The sequence below is a fragment of the Emydura macquarii genome, unplaced genomic scaffold, assembly GCF_026122565.2.
Source record: "Emydura macquarii macquarii isolate MOO-44397 ecotype Brisbane River unplaced genomic scaffold, CSIRO-AGI_Emac_v2 contig_629, whole genome shotgun sequence".
Lineage (NCBI taxonomy): Eukaryota > Metazoa > Chordata > Testudines > Chelidae > Emydura > Emydura macquarii.
This window is the reverse complement of record NW_027130766.1, coordinates 6,360,281-6,374,667: the sequence shown is the minus strand read 5'-3', so window position 1 is coordinate 6,374,667 and position 14,387 is coordinate 6,360,281. Positions and strand designations below refer to the sequence as shown.

General features: G+C 47.2%; 1 protein-coding gene and 1 long non-coding RNA gene across 2 annotated transcripts; both read left to right on the top strand.

The window, feature by feature from the left end:
- Positions 1 to 411: 411 nt before the first annotated feature.
- LOC137148267 (uncharacterized) lies at positions 412 to 928 on the top strand. The gene is made up of 2 exons (XR_010918490.1): positions 412 to 555; positions 766 to 928. It is a non-coding gene; the product is annotated as an uncharacterized lncRNA (long non-coding RNA).
- Positions 929 to 11,732: 10,804 nt separating this feature from the next.
- On the top strand, positions 11,733 to 13,907 carry EPOP (elongin BC and polycomb repressive complex 2 associated protein). The gene has a single exon (XM_067540910.1). The coding sequence runs from the start codon at positions 11,733 to 11,735 to the stop codon at positions 13,905 to 13,907; it is 2,175 nt and encodes a 724-aa protein (XP_067397011.1).
- Positions 13,908 to 14,387: the final 480 nt, after the last annotated feature.

The window sequence follows — 14,387 nt, the reverse complement described above, 5'->3', positions numbered from 1 at the left end:
CTATCTATCTATCTATCTATCTCATACACACCCATCTATCTATCTATCTATCTATCTATCTATCTATCTATCCTCATACACACCCATCTATCTGTCTGTCTATCTATCTATCTATCTATCTATCTATCCTCATACACACCCATCTATCTATCTATCTATCTATCTATCTATCCTCATACACACCCATCTATCTGTCTGTCTATCTATCTATCTATCTGTCTCTGCCCAGGTGGATGACTCCCCACCATTCCTTTCCCGGATGCAGCCAGAAAAGAGGCCCTACCCCCCGAATATTAGGAATCACGGGCATGCCCCCCCCTTCCCTCCGGTCCTGCGGGAGCTCAAAGCTGCTGCGGTCCGAAAGGACCACTCCTCAGGTATTTGGCTGAGCCGCGCCAGGAAACCCAGCTCCTGTGAACCAGCTCGGCCGAGAAATTCCAACTTCTGCTGCGCTGGAGCAATGATGGTTCGGGGGGGGCGGGGAGCAAGGACGGGGCTGGTTAACAACCACCCAGCAGCGACACAGGCCACCAGCAAAGCACCGATCTGGGGCAGGTAAAGTGCCTGTCGTGTGCAAAGGAGAAAGGGGCTGGTGCAGCCGGCGTCTGTGCAATGCGGGCGGAGTGCAGCGAGCTGGCAGAAGGGGGGAGGGGAGCGGAGGGGGAGGGGAGGTGCTGCCCTGGGGATGGGGATGCTGGATTAGGGTGGCTGGGGGGCGGGGCTGTGATGGGGCGGGGCTGAGTGATCAAACGCTCATATCCACAGCATCTTTCGGTGGCTGTCTCCGGTCCCCTTCCTCGTCCCCGCCCGGGGGCTGACGAGTGTCGCTGAGGCTGGGGAGAAGAGGGTTCAGCTCGAGCCGGCGGGTTCCAGCATCGCCTGGAAGCTGCCGTGAGACCCCTGCGGTTCGCCTGGGACCCGCCCTTTTCTCCGCGCATCCTTTGCTCCAGTGCAGTGCGTGTCCTTGGGCGAGAGCAAGCCCAGCCGAAAAGCTGACTTGAAAATGTCCCCCGCTGCCTTTCCATCCCCAGGCGATCCTTTGAACGTGGAGCTAATGTTTAAATGGCATTTCGGAGTGAAACCTAAAAGTCTCCCCTTTATTGCTTCCTAGAGCGACGCTTTCCTTTCCCTTTTCAGTCCCAGCACCTATGACACCGAGAGCCATTTGGCAGCTGTCAGGTCGTTTTCGGTGTGACAATAATAACGACAAAAACAAAGACGCCAATGTACCATGTGCCGGGGTAAGCTGGGGAGAGTCGTTTCCAATAAGCCTCAACCTTCCAGCAACTTTGTATTACCGGATTCCCCAGTTTCCGCCCCCGCCCGATAGCAGGTAACATGGCAGCTCCCAGTCGGGAAGTTTTCTCACGCTGTGGGGAGAGACATTTGGGATAATTGAAAAAAAAAAAAGTCTGAGGACTGGGGTCCTAGAGGGGCCATCTAAAATCTTCTGTACTTTCCCCTGTTCGTGTATCTATACATATGTAAATATCTGAATTTAAACACCTACATCTGTACCCAGCACTGTGTACACACACACACATACTGTGCCTTAGTCACCTGCATCCAGGATTTCTTGTGTATATGTGTGTATCCCCATCTGCACCTATGTACATCCAGAACCAAGATGTTGTCTGTGTCCCCACTTTACAGATCTGCTCCTTGTACCTCTGTACATATACAGTGTGGGTGTGTGGGTGTATACACATCGGCACCGACTTCTTTCCTGAAGCAGGAAAAGTGTATGGCCAAATCCTGAACTGCTAATGAAGTATCTGAAAGGCTGGAGGATTTCGCCCTATTGCGAGAGATTTTTTTGCTGCTCTCAAGGGCTAGGAAACTTTACACTGCGGATGTGTTGGAGGAGAGTCAAGACAAGTTGCTGCTGCTGCTGCTGTTGTGTTTATGACGAAATCAAAAGCTTCCTAATCTGACAGCCACTAGCCTTCTGAAGAACGCAGGTTGCTCTTCGGTTTACACCTATCGAGCCCAGATGCTCCGAGTATTTCCCACTGTTGACAGCCTTTTTCTTCAAAGGGGTGTCTGCCGTGATCCATCCATTAGGATAAAAAATGAGTTCTCATCCTCCTGCATTTGTTTTGGGAAGGGGGAAATTATTTAAACAACAGCCTCTCCATTAAATGGGGAAAGTGGGAGAGGAAGACAGAGCCTTCTCCTTTCTGAAACGACGGAGTTAGTCAGGTCCAAGAATTCTGTGAAGGGCAGTTTCAGTTTCATATATATATACACACATACACACAAAGATGGAGTATTATATTATATTATATTATATTATATTATATTATATTATTTCACCCTTACATTTTTCTTTCACTCATAAATCATTCCCTCAATAACAATAATCATAATTAATAAAGCCTTATTTCCCACACCATTTAATTATCCCACTTTGATAGTTAATGAGACTATACCCGTCACATTGTTGAGAGCAAGAGAGAGTTTGTTCTAGTTACAAACCCCAGCCTTTCCTCAGGAGGGAAATCGTGAGAGAAAATAGAAACATTTCATTGATAAAAACGATTTATAACTTTATCAAATTTCTGAAATGAACGGTGGCTGGGTGTTTTCTGTTTTCTCTCATTTCCCTGCTGTGAGGACGTTGGGGTTTATAACTTGAACAAACTCAATGGCTTCTTAAAATCGATCAATAGCCATGAAATAACAATCAGGCATCCAGAAAATTTACCTAGTAGACTTCCAGTCGCACTATTTTTAATTTGTAGCCAGTTAGGCACGTCCTGATAAAACATGCGTTAAGGAAGACTTCAGGGCCTCCAGCATTTCCCCTGCAGCAGTTAGCTGGGGTGCTTTTGGGCATATTCCTTCACACAATCCCTTTGCCTTTTTATTTAGAATAAACACATTTTTGTTAATGAAACCCTCGCCCACTTGCAATTTCCACCCCCTCTCTTCCCCAAACTCTATAAAGCTCCTTCTTTGCATATCTGAGCCCTGTTCTGTTGCGCTGGGTTCTCTGGGGGTCAAAGGGTCAGTGTGGGGGCAGCAGGGTCATTGTATAGCCATCATGGGTCAATAAGCAACTGGTCAGGCTCTCAATCCACATCAGGCCTTGAAGAGGACTGGGAAATGGGAGAATCCATTCATAATAATAATAACCTTGTCAATCAATAACAGGCATGAGAAATACTTTGTAAAAGGTTAAAAAAAAATCTTTCCTTTTAAAAGTTTGACAACATTAAGCTTTGCACAGAATGTTATCTCCAGCACAGTTTTAAAAATGCCCCTGAACTGCCTATTTCTGCTGCTGTAATAGATTCCCCCCAAATAGATTTTTTTTTAAAAAAAAGATTAGGCATAAAGGGGAAATAATTGGAGATATGATTTTTCTGTGTGATTTATATATGAATGGAATTATATGTAGAGAAAATATTCTTCAAGGGGAAAAGGCAATATATAAGGCCAAACTTTCCTTTGCAAACATTTATTTATGTATTTAAAATAATTAAAAATGTGTTTTATGCCTTAGTTTTAGGTATACTGAACTTTATTCTGTTTTGATGTTGTAATACAGTTTTAATTGCAAGCAATAGTTTATAGGATAATATTGCATTACCAGCAAAAATGTAACAGTCCAACATTCTTTTAATCATAAATTAATGAGCAAAATAAAATACTAGAATCAAGTCAATGATTTAAAGGAAATAAGAAGTTTTTATGAGACTTTATCCTTCTGATCTTTCTGGACTAGATTGAAGAAACACAAACTACGATTTCTCCAGATGAATTTTGTTATAGAGAGAAAGGCCTGTTTTTATCATTTGATAATCTGCAAATTTTTTAAAAAAATAAATGTTTCTGTCTAAAAGGTGCAGAGGCACGAATTAAAAAAAAAATAAGAGGAGAAACAATTATAATACAGTTTAATATGGAAAACCTCAAAGGAAGACAGAAAAATGATGCAAATTCTCTTCTGGCTTGAAGATTGATGCATGAAATGTTCTTGGGAATCTACAAACTCATTATTCTTGTCTCTCTATTTTAGAGTTTTGCCATTCTTTGAAAAAAATACAGTTCTCGCCGTTGGCATCAAGAGAAATGTTCAAAGGCATGGGGGAAAAACAGAGCAGTTAAAAAAGAAGGAAAAATTGAAAGTTCCCCCTTCGAAATTCCCATCGCCTCCTCCAAACGAGCAGAAATTAAGAAACATTTCACCATGTTTCTAAAAACCAAAAAACAAACAAACAGACTTAAAGGTTTTCTTTCAGGAAGAAGGATCTTTGTTGGAACTATTTAGTTTGATCTGGTTAGGAAAACAAACAAACTTTTTTAAAAGGGCTAGTGTTTATTACTGTATAATTCCCTTCAGCTGTTCTCTAGGAAATGTGGTTTCTTTTAAAAAATAAGGTGAATGACTGTCTATTAAAAAAGGAGATAAAGCAGAAGGTATAAAAGGGCAAAATGGGTTGTTTTAATTTAATTCCATGGAGGATGCAATTTTTTTATTCACAGAGCTTTCCTCTCCCTCAAATCACTAAAACCATGCAAATGAACTAGGAAGACAAATAAAACCCCAAAGATAAATTCCTGATAAGAATTTCATTGCATACTCTAAACCATGAGCTGTATTGCTAACGCCCTTTGCTAATAGGTTTGAACATACCAGTTCTAAACTGGAAGAGGACTTGTTTAGCCAAACACAGCTATGGTTCTATCATTGGTTGCTGTTTATGTCTAGGGTCTTGGTTTTTTCCCTAAGCAAGATCCTAAACGTTTTAAATGTGGGGAGAGGAGCACCTTTGGTCTGATACAATCTGTTTCTCTCTCTAGGCCTTCTCCTGTCGTTTCAACACAGCAGTTTTGATTATATTACATAATCTCTACATATTCCACCCCCCCCCCTTGTCTTGGAACGCTGTTCTCCAAGCAAAGATTAGGGGGATTAATAATAAACAATATGACCTCTACAAAGTTGTGGAGCAATTCCGAGCATGTCAGGAGAGCGATTTGACAAAGGAATGACCCTTTTCGGTCTGATACATGCAGCACTCCTCCTCCTCTTTTTCTTTTGTCCACTCATAAAGATGCAAAATCTGCTTCCATTTTTGTGGTGTGTGTATATGTAAATGGAGGAGTATTGTCTACACAGTAATACCTAAGACAAAAAATGTTGTTTGCGGTGTTGTGGTGGCCCCGATAGTCCCAGGATATTAGCGAGGCAAGGTGGGTGAGGTAATATCTTTTATTATCTGTTGGTGACAGAGACATGCTTCCCAGCAAGCGATACCGAGCTCCAGTAAAAGATACCTCACGCACCTTGTCTCTAAGAAAAAATATCTTCCAGTAACGGTCATGAGTATCACTGCACAAATCAACTCTAAATTACACAAGCACACTGACACACAAATACACAACAAACTAGGAGCTGTAAGAGTCGCTAAACTATTCACCTTTTTTTGCTGCTACACATAGATTACTGCTCTGGAAAGAAACAGAAATACTTTCTAAGAGTTAACTTTAGAAGCTGGGCTCGATTAATGGGATTTATGGCACTGTTATTAAACGTTGACTTAATGCACTTGAAGCTTTTTTAAAAAAGGAAGGTGTGCGTTTTGTAGTTTATCCTGATTAAATTGTTAAGTGGATCACAAACTGTCCGCTGGGAAGAAACTTTCTGAGTAAAACAGACAGAGCCTGGGAATAACTACATTATTTGTGCAACATAAAGGGTATCTTTACTGCTGAATGAGACTTGGCAGCATTTTAGCAGTGTATGTGCAGCTGGTAGCATAAAGGTGAAAGCCTGCGAAGGGAAGGTATTTAAAAAGTTACACGCAGTTCAAATGTGTGTGACACTTTTATTCAAGGAAACCTTTCTAGCCCACCAGATAGCATTCTGACTAGTTCTATAACCTCACCCTAGCAAACCACAGGATTGGCGTGGATTTGAGCGTTTGAATGGTTTCTCTTAACTCACAATTTCTGCAATTTGTAAAATGTAACAGAAACGTAAAAAGCCAGGGCATGGGGTGATTTGTAGAAACATTTTCATCCAAGACAGTTTAAGTACCTGTCAGTAATAACTGCCCCAGATCCGACTATTCAGTGTCTTAAATCGCGCCTTATGTTCTTAGACGGTGTTTGGTTTTTTCAGAGTTACCTGCATAAATTAATTCTCACGTTTTCAAATTTTTCTGAAATCAAAAAACACAGTTGCAATATTTTCCTGAACCTTCATGTTTAAGCAGAAGGGTTATTTTCCTGTGGCCTGGACTGTTCTAATCCCCGCTGTAGGCCTGGGCTCCGTATGAAACTACTCGGTGCTGAGCACTTTTTGAGAATCTCCCCACTTCATGTAGGTGCCTAAATGGGAACCGATGTATGAAAATCTAGCCTCGGAAATCAGTGCTGGAAAGAAATAAGGACACGTTTCCCCTGTTTTATGAGTCTCTTCGTGGGCTGGCTTTGGCACTACACAGTTTAGCTGGTTTACCAGATTTCAGACGAAAAAAGGAGGACAACTCTGCACATTCAGGGTGAAATCCTGGCCTCATTGAAGTTAATGGGAGTTTTGCTCTTAAATTCAATGGAGCCAGGATTTCATCCTTCGTTTTTAACCACTGTTTGTTTTTGTTTTTCCTCTCCGAACTTCTCATTAAGCACCGGATCTCTTTGTAAATTCCTCACCGTATATCATACATGCACGCACACTCTCATCCGACTGCTTTCTTGTTTGCACCTGTTTTTTGAAACACATCTCCTGGGTGTGTGTGTTTGTTTCAATCCAAAGGGTGTTGAACTTGAGAGGTCTGAAATTGAAATTTCAGCTGCTTGAGCACAACAAAACAAAAAGGAAACAACTTGTTTTTATTTTCTCGCCCACGTCCCGTTTAAATCACCAAAAGGGGCCGAGGGGAGGGGGGTGAGTTGCAGTGTAAACAGCACCAAGAGAAATTCTAGTTTGGATCCGTGCGTCTCTTTGAAACGGGCATATCAGACATGGCACGCGGTTTTACAACTGCGATTCTGTTGTGTCAGGTCAGACTGAAAACGAAGCAGAACAGCAGTTTTGAAGCCTGCCCGAGAGTATATTTCGTCCTCCTCTGGGATGATCCAGAAGCAAATTCCAATGCAACGTTTGAACATTGATACCATTTGCAACTCTGCTGGCAAAGCTGATCCCACGTTTTGAGCAGCGTTTACCGCTAATGCCAAGTTTGCTGAGTTCCCTCCTTAAATTCCTTTTGTCCCCCACCCCTCCACCACCCCAATCGGTAAACGGGGTTTTCCTCGCACGCCTGTAATTTGGTGCTCGGGGCTCCATAATCTCCTTTTGCACCGCTAAAGCGATCATTTGCGGAGTCTCCTACTTTATTTTTTAAATGTAGCCCTGGCTGGCAGCATTAACATATCTGAGGAGAGATTACAGAGCCAAGCCCAGATTCCGGCTGGATGGACTCCCCCCGTCTATAATTGGAATCCTTCGGAGATTTTTTTTTTTAGTTGTTCTGTCTATAGACCCATTTTAATAGCTGCCTCGAAGTTCACATCATTAATTGGTGGCTGGGACTGAATGGGAAGAGGCAGGGAACGGAAGAATATATGTGTGTGTGTTTGTGTTCCTATACAACCATATGTGTAGGATAGATATGTGGGTGTGTATTTGTAACTCTTTGCATGTTACAGAGATCCATGTCTGCACGCATGTTTGCATGTTCTAAATATGCATGTCTGTGTGTGTGTGTGTTTATAATGCAACGCTTACATAGCAACTCCATATGGATACTTTTTTGCACTTCCCTATCACAAACATTTGTGCATGATTTAAAACTCAATCTTCCGTCTGCCTGTCAGCTCTCTCCTCTTTAGTAGCGGCTGGATTGCACGTGTATACATTTATCAGCACAAGCTGGATCCTAAAAAGTGCAACAGACTGAAGCAAAATATTTCCTTTATTTTGCCAATAAATTGCATCTGTAAATTCCCTTCCACTCCAGCCCTTCTTTCACCCACCAGGGAAAGAGAGAAGGGGGTGATGTGGGGTTGTCTGTATCGAATCCAGCAGTCTGCAGAGTCCCCTGGAAATGTGAATCTCCCAATAACATGATAACTTTTATTGCTTCCTGCGGAAACAGACCTGACGGATCTAAGGAAGAAATCTCCCAGGGCTGCCTTATGGAGCAAGATTACCGCTTGAGATCACCCTGGCCCATTGTTCTTTCTATTCACGTGCGGGAGAGAGGGGGGGAGATTGGAAAATTCATTTCCCCCCTTCTTCCCTCCCTTCTCCCGGAATTCAGAACTATAGACACAATGGAGGGAGGTGCTGGGGAGTTCTCTGCTCCTTTTGCAAAGCACAATCGCTTGCAATTATTTCATCGTCCTGGTTGGAATAACCCACCACCCAAAGAACTGTTGCCCGAGGGAGAAAGCGAGCAATCAATTTGGTGTGTGTGCACATCGCGACGTAAGGACTTGGGTGACCTTAACAATAAACATAAATAAAACATAACAGCCCTGATCCACCTAATAGTGGCCAAATCCGTCCATAAACGTGTAATTCAGCGCTCAGAATGACACAGCCGGGTGTAATGTATAGGTGATTGTTCCGCGGCTACACAAACAGGTAGGAATTCAACGCAAACCTGAAATATTCTAGATGCGGTTAAAATGTATTTATGTGTACACATCAAAACACAGTCTAGTGTGTGTACACACACACACACACACCAAGTCGGTGAGTGCACAGATAGTCTCTCTCTGGGTGTGAATACCGTATATTCAGCCATGCCCGGGGTGTGAAGGCCTGTACATACACATAGATACATTTTATCCGCATCTAAAACATTGTGCTTTAAGCTTGTCTGTTTGTATTGCCGAGGTCAGTTACTACACACACACACATTATACACATACAGCATTCTCTACAGTTAAAGTAGTGTCCAGGCCTGCTCAAAACCTGCGTGTCTGGCGGCGTGTCTGGCCCTAGACCTACTGCCATAGTCATATCTATATATTTTATGGCATGCGGCCTGGGGGCCGCCCCTCAGATCTCTTCTCGGATCTCTCTCTCTCCTACAAACCCCCTTTCCTTTGCCACCAGGAAGAGACTTTGTTGTGTTGTTGGAACTTGCGTTGTCGCGGTTGGACCCTCTCTCGAAAGTTGGGAAACTGTGAATTAGCCAGTTGGGTGGGGTATTATCTACCAGATCCTCCCCCCCCCCCGCGCACACAGCTTCCTCCTGCCAGTCTGGGACAGAGCCCCGCTTAACGTATGGGGAGAACGGCTACATTTGCGTGGAAACAAAAACACCGGAGATCTCCCACGTACGTGCAAAGGGAAACTCCCGCCTGCCTGCCTGGTTTCATGCAAACGGGGCTTTTTGCGATCGCCCTCCTACCCCCCTCGCCCCCAACAATCTGTAGCAGCTAGCTGCAGTGTCCCCTAACCGGTCCCTTTCTATCCTCTACCATCTTAACTATTCCCTGCCCCCCCCCCCCGCGCCCCCCTTGGCAAACAAAGAAGAATTTTGTGTTCGTGTTGGATGGCGGATTTATACTCCGAGGGGAACTCGCTGCACGTAGAAAGCGGGGCTGAAATGTGGTGTTTTAACACAAGGGGCTGTGTGGAATGTGACATTTTCTTTTCTTAGCATTTTCCGTGTGTGTTATTAAAGGCAAACCTGTCCCCATGGATTTCTGCTTAAAAATGGAAGGTCTTCGCCTAGGATGTGCGGTTTTGCACCGTTTTAAATAATGGGTGAGAAAGGTACATTTACACCAGATGAGCTCAGCCCCGAATTAAAGCCAAGGCTGGGGTTATTTTATTATTATTATTTTTTTTGCAACACATATTTTCAGGACTGTGGTCCCTCCTCCGATGGGGTTGCTTTTAAATTAAGGTCATTTGTGGTCGACCATACATATAGCGTCACAACGTATTATGAATAATTATCGCTATTCTTATTATGAATAATTATTGTTATTATTCTTGTTTTATTAAATCACTTATTGTGCAATTTGAACACAAGAGCAGGGAAAGAATAAACACAACTTTTCATTGAAAGGAGGCTTTTAACGTATCATCATCCTTTGTAAAACTTCCCTTCCCGAAAAAGTTTCCGAGACCCCCCAAATAAGTGGCCTGTGACAGAGAGTTCAAATCACTCCCTTACCAAGTTCCATGGCCTCAGTCATTTTGTTCGGGCAACTTTCAGGGTTAGAAAGAAATCGGTTCTGATGGGACAACAGGGTCCAGGTTTTTCTCTTGGCGACAGAAATCTGCAACTGGGGTCAGGGATTCGGGTTACTAGGAGCGAGACTATCAAACGCCAACTAAATCTTGGGATTTTAAGTTTGCAACAAAGTTCAGCGACGCCTCAGAATCATTAATTCCTTACACAGAAGTCAATCAATACACGTTTTTAAAAATCCAGTCGTTTGGAAGGACAAAATGGGAAGTGAAGAAAGGAAGATGGGTGAGTGAAAAAAAGAAACAGGCACCTTCGCTTGTTGTTATTAATTATTGTTATTCTCAAGGCTAGGGCCGTTTGGAACAATAAATACAGTGATTGGCAATTAACAAGCATTCCATTTCCGTGTAAACGATGGATGGTTACAGAGACAATCGCTCTGAACGAAGAGCAGCACCATTTTCTATTTTTAAAAAGACGTTTGGCTGAAAAACCTAGAAAATTGTATTTTAAAGAAAAAAGTAAAAGCTGGTGAAATAATTCTGTATAAAGAGGCTAAAATCAACCCCGTGTAAAACTGGATCTATACCCAGAGCGGCTGAAAAGGTGAGTTCTTAACAAAGAAGATAGCATTAAAATCACCTTGAAAAAGCAGCAGACGTGTTAAAATGTTGTCTCTATAAAGAGATGTGTGTTTTGAGTGCTAGCAGGCATATTTATATAGCTAAGTGTATCTATTCTCAGGGATGCATGCGTACACCTATGTATTATACACAGACATATATAGCATCCGCATAACAAATACAGAGTCAAATCTGCCGAGATCCATCTAACGCGCTGACGTGCAGCTCGAGATTTGTCTGCATGGCAGCAGAGTGGCTGTTAAATGAAAGGGGTTTTTTATGAGTGTTTTACATGGGTGTGTGTGTGAAATGTTGGGGTTTTATGACATCACAAGGTTAAAGTACCCAATCAGCTTGCAGATTTGAGAAATTATTTGGTGGGGTGTTTCCTATAATATACTATACTCCGGGAGCTCGTCTTTAAGAAAGAAGCCCAGCAAAAGGTGGGAACTGCATGGATTTGTGTGGGTTTCCCCCCCCCTCCGCAGGATTCCTTGCGCTACCATTTTTATCCTCCCACCCCCACCTCTGTAGCTTTGTTTGCTTAGCATCTAACTCAGCAAAAGGGGACTGGCCGCTGGTTTTTTCTTTTTCCGAGAGAGGCGATGTTTTAAGTGGTGGTGGGGGGGGGAGTCGTGGAGGCTGAGAGATGTTTGGCTTCTTTATTTTTCTTTCTCTCTCTCGGCCTTTTTTGGCTGGGGAGGGGAGGAATCGAGCCCCAGTGCGGGAGGAGGAACTGGGAGTTTGGGAGATGTTGCGAAGCATTGACTGGAGCATTTGAAAGGGAAATCGGCTGCTCTGCAGCTTTCCTCCCTCCCCCTTCTCTTCCCCCCCTTTTTTTTTTGTGGATTGGGGTTTGTGATCAAGGAGTGGGAACAAACATGCCCGTATTTCCAGTGACCCCTGCGAAAGAGACAAAGTAAATGCTCCTTGCAAAATGTTCCTGACCTGTGAGAGGACCTTCGGAATCGTGCCAGCCGCCATGGATTACAATGGGGGAGCCAGGCCGGGGGAATTCCAGACTGGGTACCAGGAAATCGAAGGGATAAACCTGGGATACTTACAGATCAATGGCACCCAGATGTTTGCTTTGGCCCAGGTCCTCAGCGACCTGTTTAAGGATATCCCCAGGACCACCATCAGCAAGAAGATGGAGACCTTAAAGATCAAGAGCCGACGCTGCGATCTCAAGGAGCTGCGGACCCTCAAAGCCATCCACTCCGTGCCCACCCGAGCGGTGAAATGCTCGCTCATTTCCAAGGCAGACCTGGAGGCCCTCTGCACCTCCTGCAAGAGCCTCAGCCCCCGGAGGAGGAAGAGGAAGAGGAAGAACAAGCGGAGGGAGCAGCTGCTGCTGCAGGACCCCGGGGATCTGTTCGACTGCCCCAGGCAGCAGCTGCTGTCCCCCTGCAGAGCCGGCACCTACCGCGCCCCGGAGCCTGGGATCTGCTCCAAGCTGGGCCCCGCACCCCGTCCCCATCCCTCCCCGGCCGGGCTCCTGGGGGAGCCCTTCAGCAGAGGCTTCCAAAACTATGACCAAGCCGCCCGGGGCAGGAAGGGCTACGGCCTGGGAGGGTGCGGGGGGCTCTTCGCCGGCGTGCTCAGCGCCTACCCCCGGGACCTCCAGCGGCTCCACTCGGCCGCCCGGGCGGCGGCGGCGGCCGGGACGCACGGCGCGGGCCAGGCGTCTCACCAGCCGGAGGCCGGCCGGCCCAAGAGAAGCTCCTGCTGCGGCAAAGGGCTCTTCCCGGAGGAGAAGGGCCAGGCAGCGGCCGGGAAAGGCCGCGTCTTCCCGGGGTCCAAGAGGCAGGGCACCTCGGCCGGCTACTCCAGCGACTCGGACTCCAGCCTGGACTTCGGGGGCTCCAGCCCGGCCACCTCCAGCGACTCGGAGGAGGAGGAGGAGGAGGAAGGGGAGTCGTCGTGCAGCAGCGAGGAAGGCAGCTCCTCGGAGTCGGAGAGCAGCTCGCTGTGCAGCGGGGACTCGGTGCAGAGTACCCGCTACCGGCAGGCGGCTCTGCCCCGGTTCCAGCCGCTGCCCCCGCCGCTCCAGCCCCCCAAGGAGCTGAGTGCAGACGAGAGGCTGCCCGAGCCGCACAAAACCCTGCGCCCGGATCCCAACCTCCTGCTCCTCTCCCAGCAGCTCTGGGCCCGGACTCTGCGAGCAGCAACTTTGGGAAGTTTGAGGCCGGTTCCAGCCCTCGCAGCCGGGGCCCAGCCGCCGCCGGAGCTGTACGCAAAGCAGGAGCCCCCCCCCTCCTGCTCCTCCTCCCCGAGCCGCAGCAGCAGCCCCGGGGGGGACCCACGACAAAAGGAGGGAGGCTGCGGGGCGGCAGAGCCCTGCGCCGAAGGGAGGGAATTGCACAAAGATGCCTCGAACAATGGAGCCTCGTTAAGCCCCAGTGACCGAGCGGCGAGGCGGCTCGAAGCTTTGGCCGGGCGATCTGCCTCCCAAGAGCCTGCCCTCGGCTCAGCCCCGCCGCCCTCAGCTCAGGAATTGGCAGGGAACCTCCGCCCGGCTCCCCCCAGGGACTCAGGGGAGCCCAGGAGGGAACATTTTGACCGGCTCATCCGGCAATCCAAGCTGTGGTGTTATGCAAAAGGCTTCAACGGGGACGGGAAAAGTTTGCGGCCCGGAGGGAGGACGGAGCTTTGCAAAGCTGCCGAGCTCCAAGGCCCCGGCTCCAAACCAGCCCCGAGCCCCGGCGCCTCGTCAAACAAAACTCTGAAAGGCAGCGGCTCGGACAGGAATGCCAAGCGCAGACGCCTGGCCAGAGGCGCCGAGGCGGAAAGGCCACAAAACCCCTCCAAGGGGAGGCCCCAAAAGACTCAGAGGAGGAATGCCAGAAAGGGGGACGCTCATTGCAAGCGCCTCGCCGGCGCTGGGCCCGCCCCAGCCAGGAATTCCTTTAGCCTGATGGGCAACTTCCCCTGCACCCCTTCGCTCGTAGTGGGAGAGGATGGGGACCTGTGTCCCGCCGCCTCCCTGTGCGTCAAGGACGCCTGGGCTCTCTCCAAAACGCACCCGCTGTGGAGCTGGCAGGTGGGCGGCAGCGCCCGCCCCGTGCCCCCCAGCCTCAAATTCCGGGGCTACGGCCTGGAGGGTTTCTAAAGGGAGCGCCGAGGCCGGATGATTTTTAGCCCGGTTTACATGCAACAGTTGAGGGAGGGGGCGGGGGAGATGGGAACAGGCCGCGGCCCAGATTATTCCCAAAGACCCTAGGGATCTGAAGTGCCGCCACTTGAAGCCCCTGGAAGGTTCCCTAGTTTTCAGAAAGGGCTGAGCACCCCAGCTTAAAAAACAAACCAAAACAGTGTGCGGTGTCTGACACCCCCCAAGGCAAATGCAGACACTCCCTCCCCCAAATCCTGGTAGGAAACCATCGATCTGCTGCTGGGAATCGGGAGACGGGGAGGGAAGGGATTTCAACTCTGCGGCACGATTTCTTTTTGGTGGGGGTCCAACGTTGCGAAAGTAAAGCAGCCGCACAAAAAATGAGGTCAGTTTGAGGAACACCTCACCCCTTTGCACGTGGAGTGGTTTATTCCAGCCAGGGTGATTTGGACTCAAATGTGCATATTGACTAGGAAG